This window comes from Geotrypetes seraphini, chromosome 7, assembly GCF_902459505.1.
Source record: "Geotrypetes seraphini chromosome 7, aGeoSer1.1, whole genome shotgun sequence".
Taxonomy (NCBI): Eukaryota; Metazoa; Chordata; class Amphibia; order Gymnophiona; family Dermophiidae; genus Geotrypetes; species Geotrypetes seraphini.
In genome coordinates this window covers 175,094,687-175,111,407 of record NC_047090.1, presented here as the reverse complement: position 1 = coordinate 175,111,407, position 16,721 = coordinate 175,094,687, and the positions used below count along the sequence as shown (strand labels likewise).

The window sequence follows — 16,721 nt, the reverse complement described above, 5'->3', positions numbered from 1 at the left end:
TTGTCGAGAATGCCTGGAACCACGAAAATTAGAGTGCTCTGAGCCTTTAGAGGTTCTGGGTCTGCTGTTGGGAAAAGATTTTGACTGACGATCTGCTACGCCGGCCATGAGATTATCTAGTTCCTTACCGAACAACATTTGCCCTTCGAAGAAAAATAAAGAAATAAATAAAGCAGATCTGAAACACTCATTTCGGCACACATGCAGAAGGAAAAAACTGTAGGGAGCAACAGAGCCCTCTGTGAAGTAGGAGGGATTAAAAAACCAGAGTGGATTCCTTCTGCACATCACGTGGGCACTAGGATTTAACCTGTCCATCCAGAATGACACACCTATTGCACTAGAACATCTATTGGTTCAGAACAGTGGAGCTGACACTAAGAAAACACTCTTTACTAGAGAGCTGCACGGGAATGGGGTTCACGGGAATCCCCTCCAGGTTTGTGGGGATCCCACGGCGAAAGGCGCAAGTTCTGCAGGGCTTCTGCTGTAATGCTAGGCCTTTCCTTCTGTTCCTGTGCCACAGCAGCCGTCTTGCTGATCAGGGGATAGGACCGCCAGTCATCAGGCACATGCATGTGGTGACTGGTAATTGGTGAGTGTGACATCTAGCCCTGACCATGAAGAAGAAAATCTTCTTTAGTTCTTTCCTGTGTCATTTTCTTTTCTGGTCTTTCTCTATGTACAATGCACAGGCTCAAAGAGAGACTCAGGGCAGCAGTAGTTGGAGCTCTACGTGACAAAGAGAGTACTACCCAATCTTCAAGTAAATAAAATCCCCCCCTGAAGGGATTCCCACTGGGATCAGGATCGGGTTGAGCCAGTCAGGGAAGGATGCTGGAGACGGGCTGCCAGGTGCTAAAGGAGAGCATCCTGGAGAAGTGGGGTTCCTCGAGACTGCCATTTTGACTGAAGGAACTGCAACAACTTGTTCTAGGTGGTTAGAAATCTAAAGAAAGTTACAGCTCGTTTTAATAAACGTATAGTTATAAATTGGCTCAAAATTGTTTTCTGGTAATGGCACCCCTGTTTTTGGAATTTGTATTAAATGAATATAAATGGACTGACTGTGGACAAGTGTTTTTCAAGAGACCTTAAAGTGCACTTTAATTTTTGCACTAATATTTGATATTATAAGGAGGAAATGGTGACATAGATATGTAAGGTTTTGAGTTAGTTAAAAAAATTCCCCAATGTAGCTGGTAAGTGGCGAAACAAGGGCCTTGTCGGAGAATGAATTAAAGAGTGGCAAATGAGGAGTTCCTGGTGAGCAAACAACTTGAGGTCAGAGAGCAGGATATAGTCAATGCTGGAAATGCCAAGCTCTTAAGCTAAGTAGAAAACCAATTGAACTTTATCCTTGTGCACAGTGGTGGGCTTTGTCTCTAGTTGAGATTGTCATTTTTTGTGGAGTTTTTTTATGCCTATGATAAAAAAGTGAGCAGCTAGAAATCTATGTTGATTACTGCCTCTTTGAAAGATTTTTGAGGCCTTTTCTCCACTGTTTGATTAATATGGTTCTCTGTAGGGTAAACCCACCACTGGCTAGTAACATTTTTTAGATAATTTGGAGATTGTATTCTGTTACTAAATAATTATTTATGAAGTAAGGAGAGGATGATATACAACCCTCTTATGGTGGGACTTTGATAACGAGTGACTCTCAGACCTGGGTGGGTCCCTACTGAAATCCTTCTGTCATTTTAAAAATGATTTTCAATATATCATTTACAGTAAATGTACACTGTCTGCTTGTAATCTTTTATATTTGAATAGGATGGTCTATATTTTAGACTTGAGGAAATAAGTGGGGATTGCTCCTGCTCCCCCACCCTCCATTACCCATCAGGGAGGACCCCCTCCATAGATGTGAGCGCCAGCAGCAGGCTCTTATTAGAAAAGGGATGTGGTGGAGGTGAGTTTGAGGGGGACTGCTCTTGGAAATGGGATCAGAATGAGGCTACACTTGAGGCAGCATGGCTCTTGGAAAATGGATTGAGTAAGGGAGATTTCTTAAAACATCACAGGCCCCTAATTTGCTGTCTGGAACACTGGGCCATATGTTAGCAGCAGATATTGCTAGGGAGGAAAATAAATGCAACCTCTTGAGGTGATGTTAACATTCCATTAATATTTTGGGTATGGGTGAGGATGGAAGAGATTATTTGCAGGAATGGATTAGATTCCAGCGAAGACTGGCAGGGATAGTTTGGATTTCTGTCCCCATGCAACTCTCTACCTTTTACATGTGGAAACACTTTTATAAAATTACCTCCTATAAGAAGATAAATAGGGAACACTTTGAAGTAATATCTGAAGCTAAAAGTATGTAGAACTGACGTTTCTCACTAAGGACATTCAGTTTCAATCTTCTCTGTAAAATTAAAGAAAGGTACTAAAAAATTGTCTTACATAGGATCAATCATAAGTCTCTGGTACTCTGGGCTGTTGAAGAGAGATAATTCTAAACCCCAAACTTTCAATGCATTGCTTATAACCTATCAAAAAAAAAAAAAGGGCAATTTTCAGGAGACAAATTTCTTATATAAATCCGGTGAGACATCAGTATTCGTTTTCGAAAGCATGAAATAAAGAGAGATTAGATTCTTACCTTTCTAATATATTTTCTAGTAGATAGGTTTATCATTCTGGACAGAGGGGTAATATCCCAGTGTTCATGAGCCATGAAGAAGGAATCCATTCCACCTTTTGAATCCCTCCTCCTTCACTAGAGTGTTCTGCTGCCCCCTTCAGTTTGTACCAAAGCAGGTGATAGCTCCATATAGAACACATTTGAAGGAGGGGTACAGGGAAACTTCCCAAAATAAAACTCTGCTCTGAAATCAAAACAAACACAAACATTGCCACTGAACAATCAAAAGAACGAAACAATCATGCCAAACAGAAACATTTATGGAGCTCAAGAATTACCCCAATGTATTATAGCAATGGAATATTCTTTATACCCTTAAGGTTTGACCAACATCCAAATTATTCAGTTTGGATTTAGACAGGGAGGAGCTCCAGAATGATACACTTATCTACTAGAAAAGATATTAGATCTTAGACCTTAGTCTGCTTCTCCTACATGCAGGCAGAACTGGACCCTCGACAAGGGGAGCTCTTAGCACCAAATCAGTCAACTTACTGCAAGAAAAGACAAAAAAAAGAAAAGAAATAAACAGAGCAGATCAGAAAGACTCCTCCTTAGGTGCAGAAGGAATAACTGAAGGGGGCAGTAGAGCTCTCTAGTGAAGGAGGAGGGTTTCAAAAGCTGAAGTGGATTCCTTCTGTAGGCTCGCGAACACTGAGATATTACCAGTCCATCCAGAATGACACACCTATTGTACTAAAACAATCCTTACACGGTAGAAACCACTAACAAACAAACAAATTTCTGTGGCTTCATATACAGCTCAGAGGAACAATACTTGCTACTGATGCATACATGGAAGAGATAAAAGCAGAAAACTATATTTGGAAGACCATTATTAGGCATTCATAATAAGGGAAAGGGGTGGGATTTGCTATAACTCCTGTCTATGGTGATATAACTCCTCAAAGTGGTTTAAATATATATTTTAAAAATAATTTAAAAATAATAAATTGAACACACAAAGCAATTATTTTCTACACACAGTCAGCAACCCAATCCATCAACCACAGGAAGACTGCTGCCCCTACCCTGTGACATTAGATCACCCTCCAATCAAAGTATTTACCACCGAAAGTCCACAGACCGCAGCTCCACTCCCACCCATTGCTGCTATATTGCTGCACAAAAAGAAAGATTTCACATAGCCCAGACAGCAAAGACACCATTTGCTCCAACTGCCTTCCTTGATAAACCTCTGTTGATCTTTGCTGTCAGGAAGTTGCTCGCCATGGGGGGGGGGATGTTCTGATGAGGGAGAAAATGAGAATAGCAGCCAAAAGGAGAGCAATGGGGGCAGGTAGAGACCTGAAGCCACTAGATGTAACCCTCAGTAGGAACCCCCAAAAAAATCCTACACTCGGTTCAACTGAGTTAGAGACTAAAACAGAAGTTGAGCACCAGATGAAACCAGGAGCTCGAGAGAGACCATCCATCCGCCTGCTGGAGATAGAGAGCATCAAACTGAGCTCTGTCATATAGGATGGTAAACTCCTTGGTGAATCAGTATTTTCTATCTCCAGCTGCTAATAGATGGTCATAACCCACATACCTCTGGATGCACTTGCTACTGACAAGGAAAAACTTTTAGAAATGATAAATTGAAAACACAATGCTATTACTTTCTTGCTATTCACCGAGACCCTCTTTTACTAAGCAGAGTTAAGAGGTTTCTATCATGCACAGGGAGCTAAATGCTCCGACGCTCATAGAATTCTATGAGTGTCTGAGCATTTAGCGCTCTAGGCTGTGGTAGAAATCTCTAACGCAGCTTAGTAAAAACGGGGATTAGTTTTCAGTATGCTTGCTGTCATCAAAATATATCTGCTTTTATGATTACAAGTCCAATGAGATCTTGAAGAAACAAAATTAAAAAGTACAGTCTGTTGCATCCCAATTAACCATATAATTCTCATATTTTTAAATAGGCATTTTATGTACCAATAAATAAATCATAAAAACATTGTAGGCTTACTTGAATAGAGAAATAACCACTGTCATCCATATTTCCTGAAGGTTGCTATTTAAAGAAAAACCAAACATTTAGATTGAAGTAAAACATTTATAATGTTCTTCTGACTGTAACAGTGCTTTACTTACTGTAACAGGTGTTATCTAGGGACAGCAGGTAGATATTCTCACTGATGGGTGACATCATCGACGGAGCCCCGGTACGGAACACTTTAAAAGTGCATCGCCACTTTAAGACTCTAGAAAGTTCGATAGCCCGAACCGCACATGCGCGAGTGCCTTCCCGCCTGATTTAAAGCGCGTGGTCCCTCAGTTAACATAAGCCAGCTAAGAAGCCAACCCGGGGAGGTGGGTGGGTTGTGAGAATATCTGCCTGCTGACCCTGGATAACACCTGTTACGGTAAATAACTGTGCTTTATCTCAGGGCAAGCAGGCAGCATATTCTCACTGATGGGTGACCTCCAAGCTAACAGAAATGGGATGGTGGGAGAGTTGGCATTTAAGAAAATATATTTTGTAATACAGATTGGCCAAAGTGCCCATCTCGTCTGCAGAATGACTCCAGACGGTAGTGAGAAGTGAAGGTATGAACTGAGGACCAGGTGGTAACTTTGCAGATTTCCTTCAATGGGAGTAGATCTGAGGAAAGCCACAGAAGCTGCCATAGCTCTAATTTTGTGGGCTGTGACACGACTCTCCAGTGCCAGTCCAGTCTGAGCATAGCAGAATGAGATGCAGGCAGCCAGCCAGTTGGAAATTGTTCTCTTAGAAACAGGATGCCCCAACTTGTTTGGATTAAAAGAGATGAATAGTTGGAGAGATGTGCGATGTGGCTTTATTCGGTCAATGTAATAGGCCAAAGCCCGTTTATAGTCCACAGTATGTAAAGCAGTTTCTCCAATGTGAGAATGAAGCTTAGGGAAAAATACTGGTAGAACAATCGACTGATTGAGATGAAATTCAGTGACAACTTTTTGGAAGAAACTTTGGATGTGTACGAAGAACCATTTTGTCATGATAAAAAACTGTGAAGGGTGGATCTGCTACTAATGGCTGCAACTCACTGACCCTCCTTGCAGAAGTGAGAGCAATAAGGAAGACCACTTTCCAGGTAAGAAACTTGAGATGAACTGTGGCCATTGGTTCAAATGGAGGCTTCATCAAACTGGAAAGGACTACATTAAGGTCGCAGATGACAGGTGGAGGCTTGAGAGGTGGTTTCACATTGAAAAGCCCCTTCATGAATCTGGAGACCAAAGGATGAGCAGTCAGAGGTTTTCCCTCGACTAGCATATGAAAAGCAGTAATAGCACTGAGATGGACTCTGATAGATGTAGATTTTAGACCAGAGTCAGAGAGATGAAGACACCAACTCCACAGCCAAGGAAGTTGGGTCTTGATAATAAAGAAGACACCAGGAAGAAAACCAAGTCCTCTTTTGTTGATAACACTGCTGAGTGGCAGGTTTCCTGGATGCATCAAGAATCTGACGAAAGATGTAATAGAGATGAATTCAGCCCGAGAGAAACCAAGCTGTCAGGTGTAGCGATTACAGGTTGAGATGAAGCAGTGATTCCTGATTCTGAGTGAGCAGAGTAGGAAATAATGGAAGAGGTATGGGCTCCCTGGAGCTGAGTTGATGTAGAAGGGAGAACTAATGTTGCCTGGGCCACCATGGAACAATGAGAATCATGGTGGCTGCTTCTCTCTTGAGCTTGAAAAGAGTTTGAAATATGAGAGGAAGTGGAGGGAATGCATACAGAAACAGACCTGTCAAATCCAGGAGAAAGGCATCTGCTGCCAGATGGAGAGGAGAGTAAAGTCTAGAGCAAAACTGGGGCAACTGGTGATTGTGAAGAGCTGCAAACAAATCCACTTGAGGAGTGCCCCATTGAGCAAAGATGGACTGGAGAGTTGCAGAGTCGAGAGCCAATTTGTGAGGCTGAAGAATTCTGCGGAGGTTGTCTGCTAGGGAATTCTTCTCCCCTTGAATGTAAACAGTCTTCAAGAACAGATTGCGAGCTGTTGCCCAGTCCAGATTTTCTGGGCCTCCTGGCCCGTGCCTCCTTGCTTGTTTATGTAGTACATCACTACTTGATTGTCTGTGCAAAGGAGGAGGATCTGGGGGCAGAGAAGATGATGAAGAGCCTTGAGGGAATAAAACATGGCTCTGATATCCAGGAAATTGATGTGAAATTTCCACTCCCTGGCAGACCAAAGACCCTGAGTCTGAAGATCGTCCATATGAGCCCCACAAGCATAACATAGAAACATAGAAACATAGAAATAGACGGCAGATAAGGGCCAAGGCCCATCCAGTCTGCCCACCCTAATGTCCCTCCCCTACCATTGCCCTGTGAATAGATCCCTCCTCTTCTTTTGCCCTGTGAATAGATCCCACGTGACGATCCCATCTGGCCTTAAAATCAGGCACGCTGCTGGCCTCGATCACATGTAGTGGAAGACTATTCCAGCGATCAACCACCCTTTCTGTGAAAAAGAATTTCCTGGTGTCAGCTCGTAGTTTCCCTCCCCTAATTTTCCACGGATGCCCTCTTGTTGTCGTGGGACCCTTGAAGAGGAAGATATCTTCCTCCGTCTCTATGCGGCCCGAGAGATACTTGAACGTCTCGATCATGTCCCCCCCTCTCTCTGCGCTCCTCGAGTGAGTATAGCTGCAATTTGTTTAACCGTTCCTCGTATGGGAGATCCTTGAGTCCTGAGACCATCCGAGTGGCCATTCTCTGAACCGACTCCAGTCTCAGCACATCCTTACGATAATGCGGTCTCCAGAATTGCACACAGTATTCCAGGTGGGGCCTCACCATGGATCTATACAATGGCATAATGACTTCCGGCTTTCGGCTGACGAAGCCTCTGCGTATGCAACCCATGACTTGTCTTGCTTTGGATGAAGCTTGCTCCACTTGATTGGCAGCCTTCATGTCCTCACTGACGATCACCCCTAGGTCACGTTCTGCTTCAGTTCTTGTAAGGATCTCGCCATTTAGGGTGTAAGTCTTGCATGGATTTTGGCTGCCCAGGTGCATAACTTTGCATTTTTTGGCATTGAAGCTGAGTTGCCAGGACCTAGACCAGCGCTCCAGTAGGAGTAGGTCGTGCATCATGTTGTCGGGCATTGAAACATCATCTATTGTGCATTTGCCCACTACATTACTTAGTTTGGCGTCATCGGCGAATAATGTTATTTTACCCCTAAGCCCTTCTGCCAAGTCCCATAAGGGAATGCGTTTTTCGTGATGAGCTTGTGATGAGGGAACAACTGAAAAAGAAGACCTCTGGAGAAATTGGAAGAGGTCATCCACCATTGAAGTGACTACAGAAGAGATGAGGTCACAGATATATGTTGTGATAGACGATCTGTCGCTTGAGACCATTGGGAAGCAAGGGTCCACTGAGGAGTGCGAAGATGGAGTCTTGTCAGAGGTGTTACATGGACAGTGGAAGCCATGTGGCCAAGAAGAACCATCATGTGCCTGGCAGAGATGGATTGGAGGGGAAGCAGTTGCTGATGGAGATGAATGAGAGCTTGAAGGTGATCTGGAGGAAGAAATGCTCTCATGAGAGTGGTATCTAGAATTGACCAATGAACTGTAGACGTTGAATCAGAATGAGATATGATTTGGGGAAGTTAACTTTGAATCCTAGAGCCTGAAGAAAAGAAATGGTCTGAGATGTTGTTTGGACCACTTCCTGAGAGGATACAGCCTTGATCAACCAGTCGTCCAGGGAAGAAAAGACTTGAAAGCCATGTGAACGGAGAGATGCGGCCACTACAATCAGGCACTTTGTGAATTCTCTGGGAGAAGATGCCAGGAAGAAGGGAAGTACCTCATATTGGTAATGACAGTGATTGATCTGGAACCAAAAATACTTTCTGGAAGCCGGATGAATTGGGATATGTGTGTAGGCTTCCTTGAGATCCAGGGAGCAAAGCCAGTTGTTCTGATTGAGGAGAGGATAAAGCAGGGTGAAGGATAGCATCTAGAATTTCTCCTTGACTAGAAACTTGTTGAGAGCTCTGAGAGCCAGGATGGGTCTCAGTCCTCCATTCTTCTTGGGAACCAAGAAGTAACGGGAGTAGAATCCCTGATTAGAAACATAGAAACATAGAACATAGAAACATAGAAACATAGAAAAAGACGGCAGATAAGGGCCGCGGCCCATCTAGTCTGCCCACCCCAATGACCCTCCCCTATTTATCTCTGTGCAGAGATCCCACGTGACGATCCCATTTCTTCTTAAAATCAGGCACGCTGCTCGCCTCGATCACCTGAAGTGGTAGTCCATTCCAGCGATCAACCACTCTTTCGGTGAAAAAGTATTTCCTGGTGTCACCGTGCAATTTCCCGCCCCTGATTTTCCATGTATGTCCTCTTGTCGCCGTCGGACCTTTGAAAAAGAAGATATCTTCTTCTACCTCGATACGGCCCGTGAGGTACTTGAACGTCTCGATCATGTCTCCCCTCTCTCTGCGTTCCTCGAGTGAGTATAGCCGTAACTTATCCAGCCGTTCCTCGTACGGGAGATCCTTGAGTCCCGAGACCATCCGGGTGGCCATTCGCTGGACCGACTCAAGCCTCAGTGCATCCTTGCGGTAATGAGGCCTCCAGAATTGTACACAGTATTCCAGATGAGGCCTCACCATGGATCTATACAATGGCATAATGACTTCAGGCTTGCGGCTGACGAAACTCCTACGTATACATCCCATGATCTGCCTAGCCTTAGATGAAGCCCGCTCCACTTGATTGGCAGCCTTCATGTCTTCACTGATGATTACCCCCAAGTCCCGTTCTGCAATAGTCCTTGCTAGGATCTCACCATTTAGGGTGTAAGTCTCGCATGGATTTTGACTGCCAAGGTGCATGACTTTGCATTTCTTGGCATTAAAGCTCAGTTGCCAGGTCCTAGACCATTGCTCCAATAGGAGTAGGTCGTGTTTCATATTGTCCGTTGTGCTCTTGCTTGTTATGTTACACAGTTTGGCGTCATCGGCGAATAACGTTATTTTGCCGCGAAGCCCCTCAGTCAAGTCTCTGATTCTGCTGATTGAGGGGAACTTCCTCGATGGCACTCTGCAGGAGAAGGGATTGAACCTTCTGCAGAAGAAGGGAGGACTGTGCATGGCCCAAAGAAGACTCTCTTGGAAGGTTGTCTGGTGGAAGAGTCTGAAAATTGAGAGAGTAACCCTGATGAATGATGTTGAGGCCCAGAGGTCTGATGATATGAGCTCCCAACGACTGATGAAAACTGAAGACGGCCTCCGATGGCTGAGGAAAGTCTGTGAAATGGAAATATTGACTAAGCTCCTGAGAAACACATCAAAAAGGCTGTGTTGATTTTTGTGGAGCAGCCTATTTTCTTTGTTGTTGTTGACGTGGTTGCTGTTGTGGCCTTTGTCTCCTCGATTGAGACTAGTTTGGAGGCAAAGGATTTGGAACAAAGCTTTGTTAATAAGAATATTATGGTGAAGGGATCTTTTTAGGCATGACCAGAGTATCCCGCCTGGTCTCGTGTATAGATAACAAAATCAAAATTAGATAGAAACTCTTTTTCAGGGTTTAAAAAAAAAAAATACAAAAAAAATAAGAAAAGAAAAGAAAACTGACTGAAAAGTTAGAAGCCGCAAGAGCAGGAAGGCAGCGAAATAAAAAAAAAAATTTCAACAACCGTTGAAAACGCGACTTCTTAGCTCCATGGAAACTAAGAAACTGAGGGACCGCGCGCCCTACATCAGGCGGGAAGGCGCTCGCGCATGCGCAGTTCGGGCTATCGTGAACTTTCTAGAGTCTTAAATTGGTGATGCACTTTTAAAGTGGTCCATACCGGGCTCCGTCAGTGACGTCACCCATCAGTGAGAATATGCTGCCTACTTGTCCTGGGATAAAGCATTTTAGGACAGATTTTAAGAAAAATATTTCATATAATGTATTATAATTGCAACACTTTTACTTTAACACACTGTAATGAAAGAAACTAAAACTTAATAATGAAAAGTAAAATCACTGAACTCACCTATCAAAATTATCCCCCCTTTTACTAAACTCTGATAGCGGTTATTAGCGCAGGGAGCTGTGCTGAATGTTCCGCGCTGCTCCCAACGCTCACAGAGTTCCTATGAGAGTTGGGAGCAGCACGGAGCATTCTGCACGTCTCCCTGCACTAATAACTGCTATCAGACTTTAATGCTATGGAAGAGTACCTGAAGAAAGAGCTGTTAGGATGGGAGGACATAAGAGAAATGGAAAGACAGTGGTCTAAGCTGAAAGGAGCGATAAAAATGGCTACGGACCTTTATGTGAAGAAAATCAATAAAAACAAGAGAAAAAGGAAGCCGATATGGTTCTCCAACCTAGTGGCTGAGAAAATAAAGGAGAAAGAATTGGTGTTCGTGAAATATAAAAAAACCCAAGAAGAGGAGAGCAGAAAGGACTACAGGGTGAAACTAAAAGAAGCCAAGAGAGAGATACGTCTGGCAAAAGCACAGGCGGAAGAAAAAAAGGGAGACAAAAATTGTTCCAGATATATTAGTGAAAGGAGGAAGATGAAAAATAGAATTGCTAGGCTATAAGATGCTGGGAACCAATATGTGGAAAGTGATGAGGAGAAAGTGAATGTGCTAAACAAATACTTCTGTTCTGTGTTCACAGAAGAAAATCCTGGAGAAGGACCGAGATTGTCTAGCAAAGTTACATGAGAAAATGGAGTAGATTCTGCGCCGTTCACGGAGGAGGGTGTTTATGAGCAACTTGAAAAACTGAAGGTGGACAAAGCGATGGGACCAGACGGGATCCATCCCAGGATACTAAGGGAGCTCAGAGAGGTTCTGGCAAGTCCTATTAAAGACTTGTTCAACAAATCTCTGGAGACGGGAGTGATTCCTGGGGATTGGAGGAGAGCGGATGTGGTCCCTATTCATAAAAGTGGTCACAGGGATGAAGCAGGAAACTACAGGCCGGTGAGCCTCACTTTAGTTGTTGGAAAAATAATGGAAGTTTTGCTGAAAGAAAGGATAGTGTACTTCCTTGAATCTAATGGGTTACAGGATCCGAGGCAACATGGCTTTACAAAAGGTAAATCGTGCCAAACGAACCTGATTGAATTTTTTGATTGGGTGACCAGAGAGCTGGATCGAGGACATATGCTAGATGTAATTTACTTGGATTTCAGCAAAGCCTTTGATACAGTTCCTCATAGGAGGCTGTTGAACAAACTTTGAAGGACCCAAAATGGTGAACTGGGTCAGAAACTGGCTGTCGGACAAACGCCAGAGTGTGGTGGTTAATGGAAGTCGCTCGAAGGAAGGAAAGGTGACTAGTGGAGTCCCTCAGGGATCGGTGCTGGGGCCAATCCTGTTCAATATGTTTGTGAGTGACATTGCTGAAGGGTTAGAAGGAAAAGTGTGCCTTTTTGCAGATGATACCAAGATTTGTAACAGAGTAGACACCGAAGATGGAGTGGAAAATATGAAAAAGGATCTGCAAAAGTTAGAGGAACGGTCTAATGCCTGGCAACTAAAATTCAATGCAAAGAAATGCAGAGTAATGCATTTGGGGATTAATAATAGGAAGGAACCGTATATGCTGGGAGGAGAGAAGCTGATATGCACGGATGGGGAGAGGGACCTTGGGGTGATAGTGTCCGAAGATCTAAAGGTGAATAAACAGTGTGATAAGGCAGTGGCTGCTGCCAGAAGGATGCTGGGCTGTATAAAGAGAGGCGTAGTCAGTAGAAGGAAGAAGGTGTTGATGCCCCTGTACAGGTCATTGGTAAGGCCCCACTTGGAGTATTGTGTTCAGTTTTGGAGACCGTATCTGGCGAAGGACGTAAGAAGACTTGAGGCGGTCCAGAGGAGGGCGACGAAAATGATAAGAGGCTTGCGCCAGAAGACGTATGAGGAGAGACTGGAAGCCCTGAATATGTATACCCTAGAGGAAAGGAGAGACAGAGGAGATATGATTCAGACGTTCAAATACTTGAAGGGTATTAACGTAGAACAAAATCTTTTTCAGAGAAAGGAAAATGGTAAAACCAGAGGACATAATTTGAGTTTGAGGGGTGGTAGATTCAAAGGCAATGTTAGGAAATTCTACTTTACGGAGAGGGTAGTGGATGCCTGGAATGCGCTCCTGAGAGAGGTGGTGGAGAGTAAAACTGTGACTGAGTTCAAAGAAGCGTGGGATGAACACAGAGGATCTAGAATCAGAAAATAAGATTAAATATTGAACTAGGCCAGTTACTGGGCAGACTTGCACGGTCTGTATCTGTATATGGCCGTTTGGTGGAGAATGGGCTGGGGAGGGCTTCAGTGGCTGGGAGGGTGTAGATGGACTGGAGTAGGTTTTAACGGAGATTTCTGCAGTTGGAACCCAAGCACAGTACCGGGTAGAGCTTTGGATTCTTGCCCAGAAATAGCTAAGAAGAAAAAATTTAAAATTTAAATTGAATCAGGTTGGGCAGACTGGATGGATCATTTGGGTCTTTATCTGCCGTCATCTACTATGTTACTATTAGTAAGTTAAGGCATATGTGCGGTATATAAATAAAGATTTATGTTATGTTAAAGCCACAGGCCAACTATACTTTATGTTAAAGCCATAAGCCAACTATACTAAGGGCTCCTTTTACAAAGGTGCCTTAGGGCCTTAATGCGTGGAATAGCACGCACTAAATCACCCCACGCGCCAGCCGCTACCACCTCCTTTTAAGTTGGCAGTAGTTTTTCAGCTAGCGTGCGCTATAGCACGCGCTAATCCGATGCGTACGCTAAAAACGCTAGCGCATCTTTGTAAAAGGAGCCCCAAGTATTTTCCCAAGAGACACAAAATGAGAAAACCCATTAGTTTGTCTGCTGAATATTAAAAAAGTCAGATTCTAAGGGACTACTTCAAATGTCAGAGGGAAGGTTGCTTGGTCATCTGCGGGCAGCATGTTATAACCGCTGCCTGTGGCTTTATGAAGAAACATGTGCGGCTGCCTGGAAGAAGGAGACCACCACCAGAAGACAGGTACACGCCAAGGAAGCTCTGCAAGAAGTGCTTCCATCACCACAGGATCCCCACGACTCAGTGGGGGGAGGGGGGGGAATTTGCGGGATTCCGTGAGATACCCGTCAGCCTTGTTCCTGTGCAATTCTCTAATATGCAGCAGACATTGTTGCAAGAGAGTGATGCAATGGCCCAGTTGAACAATCATAGCAGCAGCTCCTCTTCATATGCATAGTTCTGTAACTGCATGTTCTCTGATGCTCTATGCAAGAGAAAGCAAGAAAAACATGTGGCAATCATGACACTGACACTGCCTGGGTTGGTTGAACTCCAGAAGATCTGGTTAAAAAATAAATTGAGCCCAGCAGTAAAAGACTTTGCTATTAACCCAGGTCGAACCACTGGTATTCTTCTGTCTCCATTTATGGAGAAGGTGTTGTTACCTGCTTCTTTTACATACTGGTTAAAAAGCTGCTGTGGCTCAACCAGGTGGCTTCAGAGGGAGGCTGAAATTGGTGAGAGATCAATGGATGCCTGAATTAGTCTTGGGTAGGGGAAGATAAAAGTGACAGTTGCTTCAGCAGGGAGGGGCGGTTTCCTCAAGAGGGGAATGTGAAGGATGCTATCTGATTGTTCTGTGTGTAGCTCCTCCACTGACTCTTTGAGGGGAAGACTATTACATTACACCTCTATGGGGTCACTTCCTCTCGCCTCTCTACCACTTCTAGCAAAATCACTTCCCCTTATGTGATCCTGAGGACAAAATTCTCTTCCTGAAATTTACAGAACCTCCTAAAATACGAAATCCAACAAAAAATATATCTTACCTCTAGGAATGTTCTGTACTCATCACTTGTGAGCCCCCCTTCTGCCATTCTCATCCTCTCTTCTTCATCCAGCTGATGTGCAATAGAAGATAATTCCACTGGACTAAAATATTCTCCTTGCAGTAGATTATTCAGGCAATGCTGAGCACACAGAGAGCCTTCTTGCTAACATTTGAAATGAAGAGAAATATCATGGGCCATTTTAATGCTAACTCTAATTCAAGCATATCTCAGTTATCATCTCCAATTGTTTTTCAAACAAAAAGTTTCACCCAGAGCTAAAGGACCCTATTTTCGGAGATGCACATATCAGAGTCCATTAAAAAATCCCATTCCTGTAAAGTTCTTCACATTCCCCTGATACGTCCTGAAAATGAAATAAATTTATTTCTAGCTTATTTTTCCAATTTTAATGCAATGCAGTTTACATCTTTTCAGGTACAAAATTCCCTTATAATCCAGAAAAGTACCCGAAGTAATGAGAGATAAAGTAACTTATCTAAGTTCACAGAGCATGCTACTGGGCTTTGAACTAGCTTGCAATCCCCTGTTCTCAGCATCACACCACAAATCATAAAACAATCCCTCAATCTCATAAGCTTTACTTTCTTTCAGAAAGTAGGCTAAATAATTCTACACTGCATTGGAGATAGTTCACGTGCTGCATACTGTATTTTGATTAACCATATTTAAGCTATATCCTTCTCCACTCTTAACCTGCTATCAGTTGGCATACCTTTTCTCTTCTTTCTATACTTCTTACCTCAGTGCTCTGATCTCCTCCCATCTTTACAGTAATTACTCCTCGATCTACCACTCTACACATGGAATTTCACCAAGAACCTGGATCAAAATCTCAGCCAGAATGTTCCACCATCATTGCCAAGACCAAGCTTTTAATCTTTCCTATTAAATCCATGTCTCCTCTTCCCCCATTCTCTTTGTACATGGCACAACCATCCTCCTTGTCTCCTCAGCTCATAAACTTGGGATCTTCTTTGACTCTTCTCTCATTTTCTCTGCACCATATCCAGCAGATTGCTAAAACCTGTTTCTTTCTTTATAATCTCACCAAATTTGTCTCTTCACTACCAAAACCCTTATCCACTTGCTCGTCATTATTCCTTACAGGTCTCCCACTGAACCAGTTCTCTCCACTTCAATTTATTCTAAAATCAGTGCCACTCCCCTCACATAAACCCTGGGCCTGTTTTACAAAGCCGTAAATGGCTTCGGGGCTGTTGCTGTGCGGCTTTGTAAAACAGGCCCCCTGTCTCAAGTACTGTAATTTGTTTGGCTCCCTACTTGTTTCTCCATGCAGTTCAAAATTCTCTTACTGAACTAGAAGTGCATTCATCCTGTAGCTCCTCAGTATCTTTTATCCCTAAACCTCTTCTTGGGAACTTTGTTTATTGGCTAAGTAACTCATCCGCTCCTTCTTGCTGAACCACATGCCTGGAATAATAATAATAATTTTATTCTTGTATACCGCCCAACCAAAATGTTCTGGGCGGTTCACATCAAGAGAACTGTACAATCAGTGAATAAATATACATATTTCAAACAAATATAACTATACAATCAGTTTATAAGCTTATCGAACAGATAGGTTTTCAATGACTTGTTCAGTTGGTACATCATGTCAAGTCGCTGGCCCTCTTCAAAACCAGGCTAAAAGCTTACCTTATTGAGGCTACTTTTAAATTTTAACACGTTATTCACCTGTTAGTACTAATGCTGTTTTAGTATTTCCCATAATAAATTATCTCCTTAATCTCTTATTCATCCTGATTATTTATTTATTTATTCAATTTTCTCTATACCATTCTCCCAGGAGAGCTCAGAATGGTTTATTCAGGTACTCTGTCTTGAATAGACTGTAAACTCTACCAATTAAGGATTGTCTCTTATTTTACAGAAAGGGTGGTAGATGCATGGAACAGTCTTCCAGAAGAGGTGGTGGAGACAGAGACTGTGTCTGAATTCAAAAGGGCCTGGGATAGGCACGTGGGATCTCTCGGAGAGAGAAAGAGATAATGGTTACTGCAGATGGGCAGACTAGATGGGCTATTTGGCCTTTATCTGCCATCATGTTTCTATGATTCTATATGCTTGGTTCAGCACTGTGTACATCTAGTAGGGTGGATAAAAATCAATGATCTTGATTTTTTTTAATTTAAATTGTATTTTTTAATAAAATGCTTTTTTAAGGATAAAATCTATCTAAATATAGTCTTCTATTTAAGATATATTATAGT

At 43.0% G+C, this 16,721-nt stretch overlaps 1 protein-coding gene across 5 annotated transcripts in view; it reads right to left on the bottom strand.

The window, feature by feature from the left end:
* ATXN3 (ataxin 3) overlaps positions 1–16,721 on the bottom strand; it is a 98,268-nt gene that overhangs the window by 65,733 nt on the left and 15,814 nt on the right. For 2 of the 5 annotated variants that reach the window (XR_004540173.1, XM_033952818.1), the window contains exons 2-4: positions 14,464–14,628; positions 4,629–4,673; positions 2,413–2,498 (exon numbers count right to left, since the gene is read on the bottom strand). Coding sequence is in view for 4 of the 5 variants with exons in the window: in XM_033952818.1 (XP_033808709.1) it covers positions 2,413–2,498; positions 4,629–4,673; positions 14,464–14,628 (296 nt within the window). In the remaining variant the exon portion in view is untranslated. Of the gene's footprint in view, positions 1–2,412; positions 2,499–4,628; positions 4,674–13,758; positions 13,880–14,463; positions 14,629–15,800; positions 15,850–16,721 lie in introns of those variants that run through there. The other 3 variants (XM_033952820.1, XM_033952822.1, XM_033952821.1) reach the window with 3 other exon arrangements.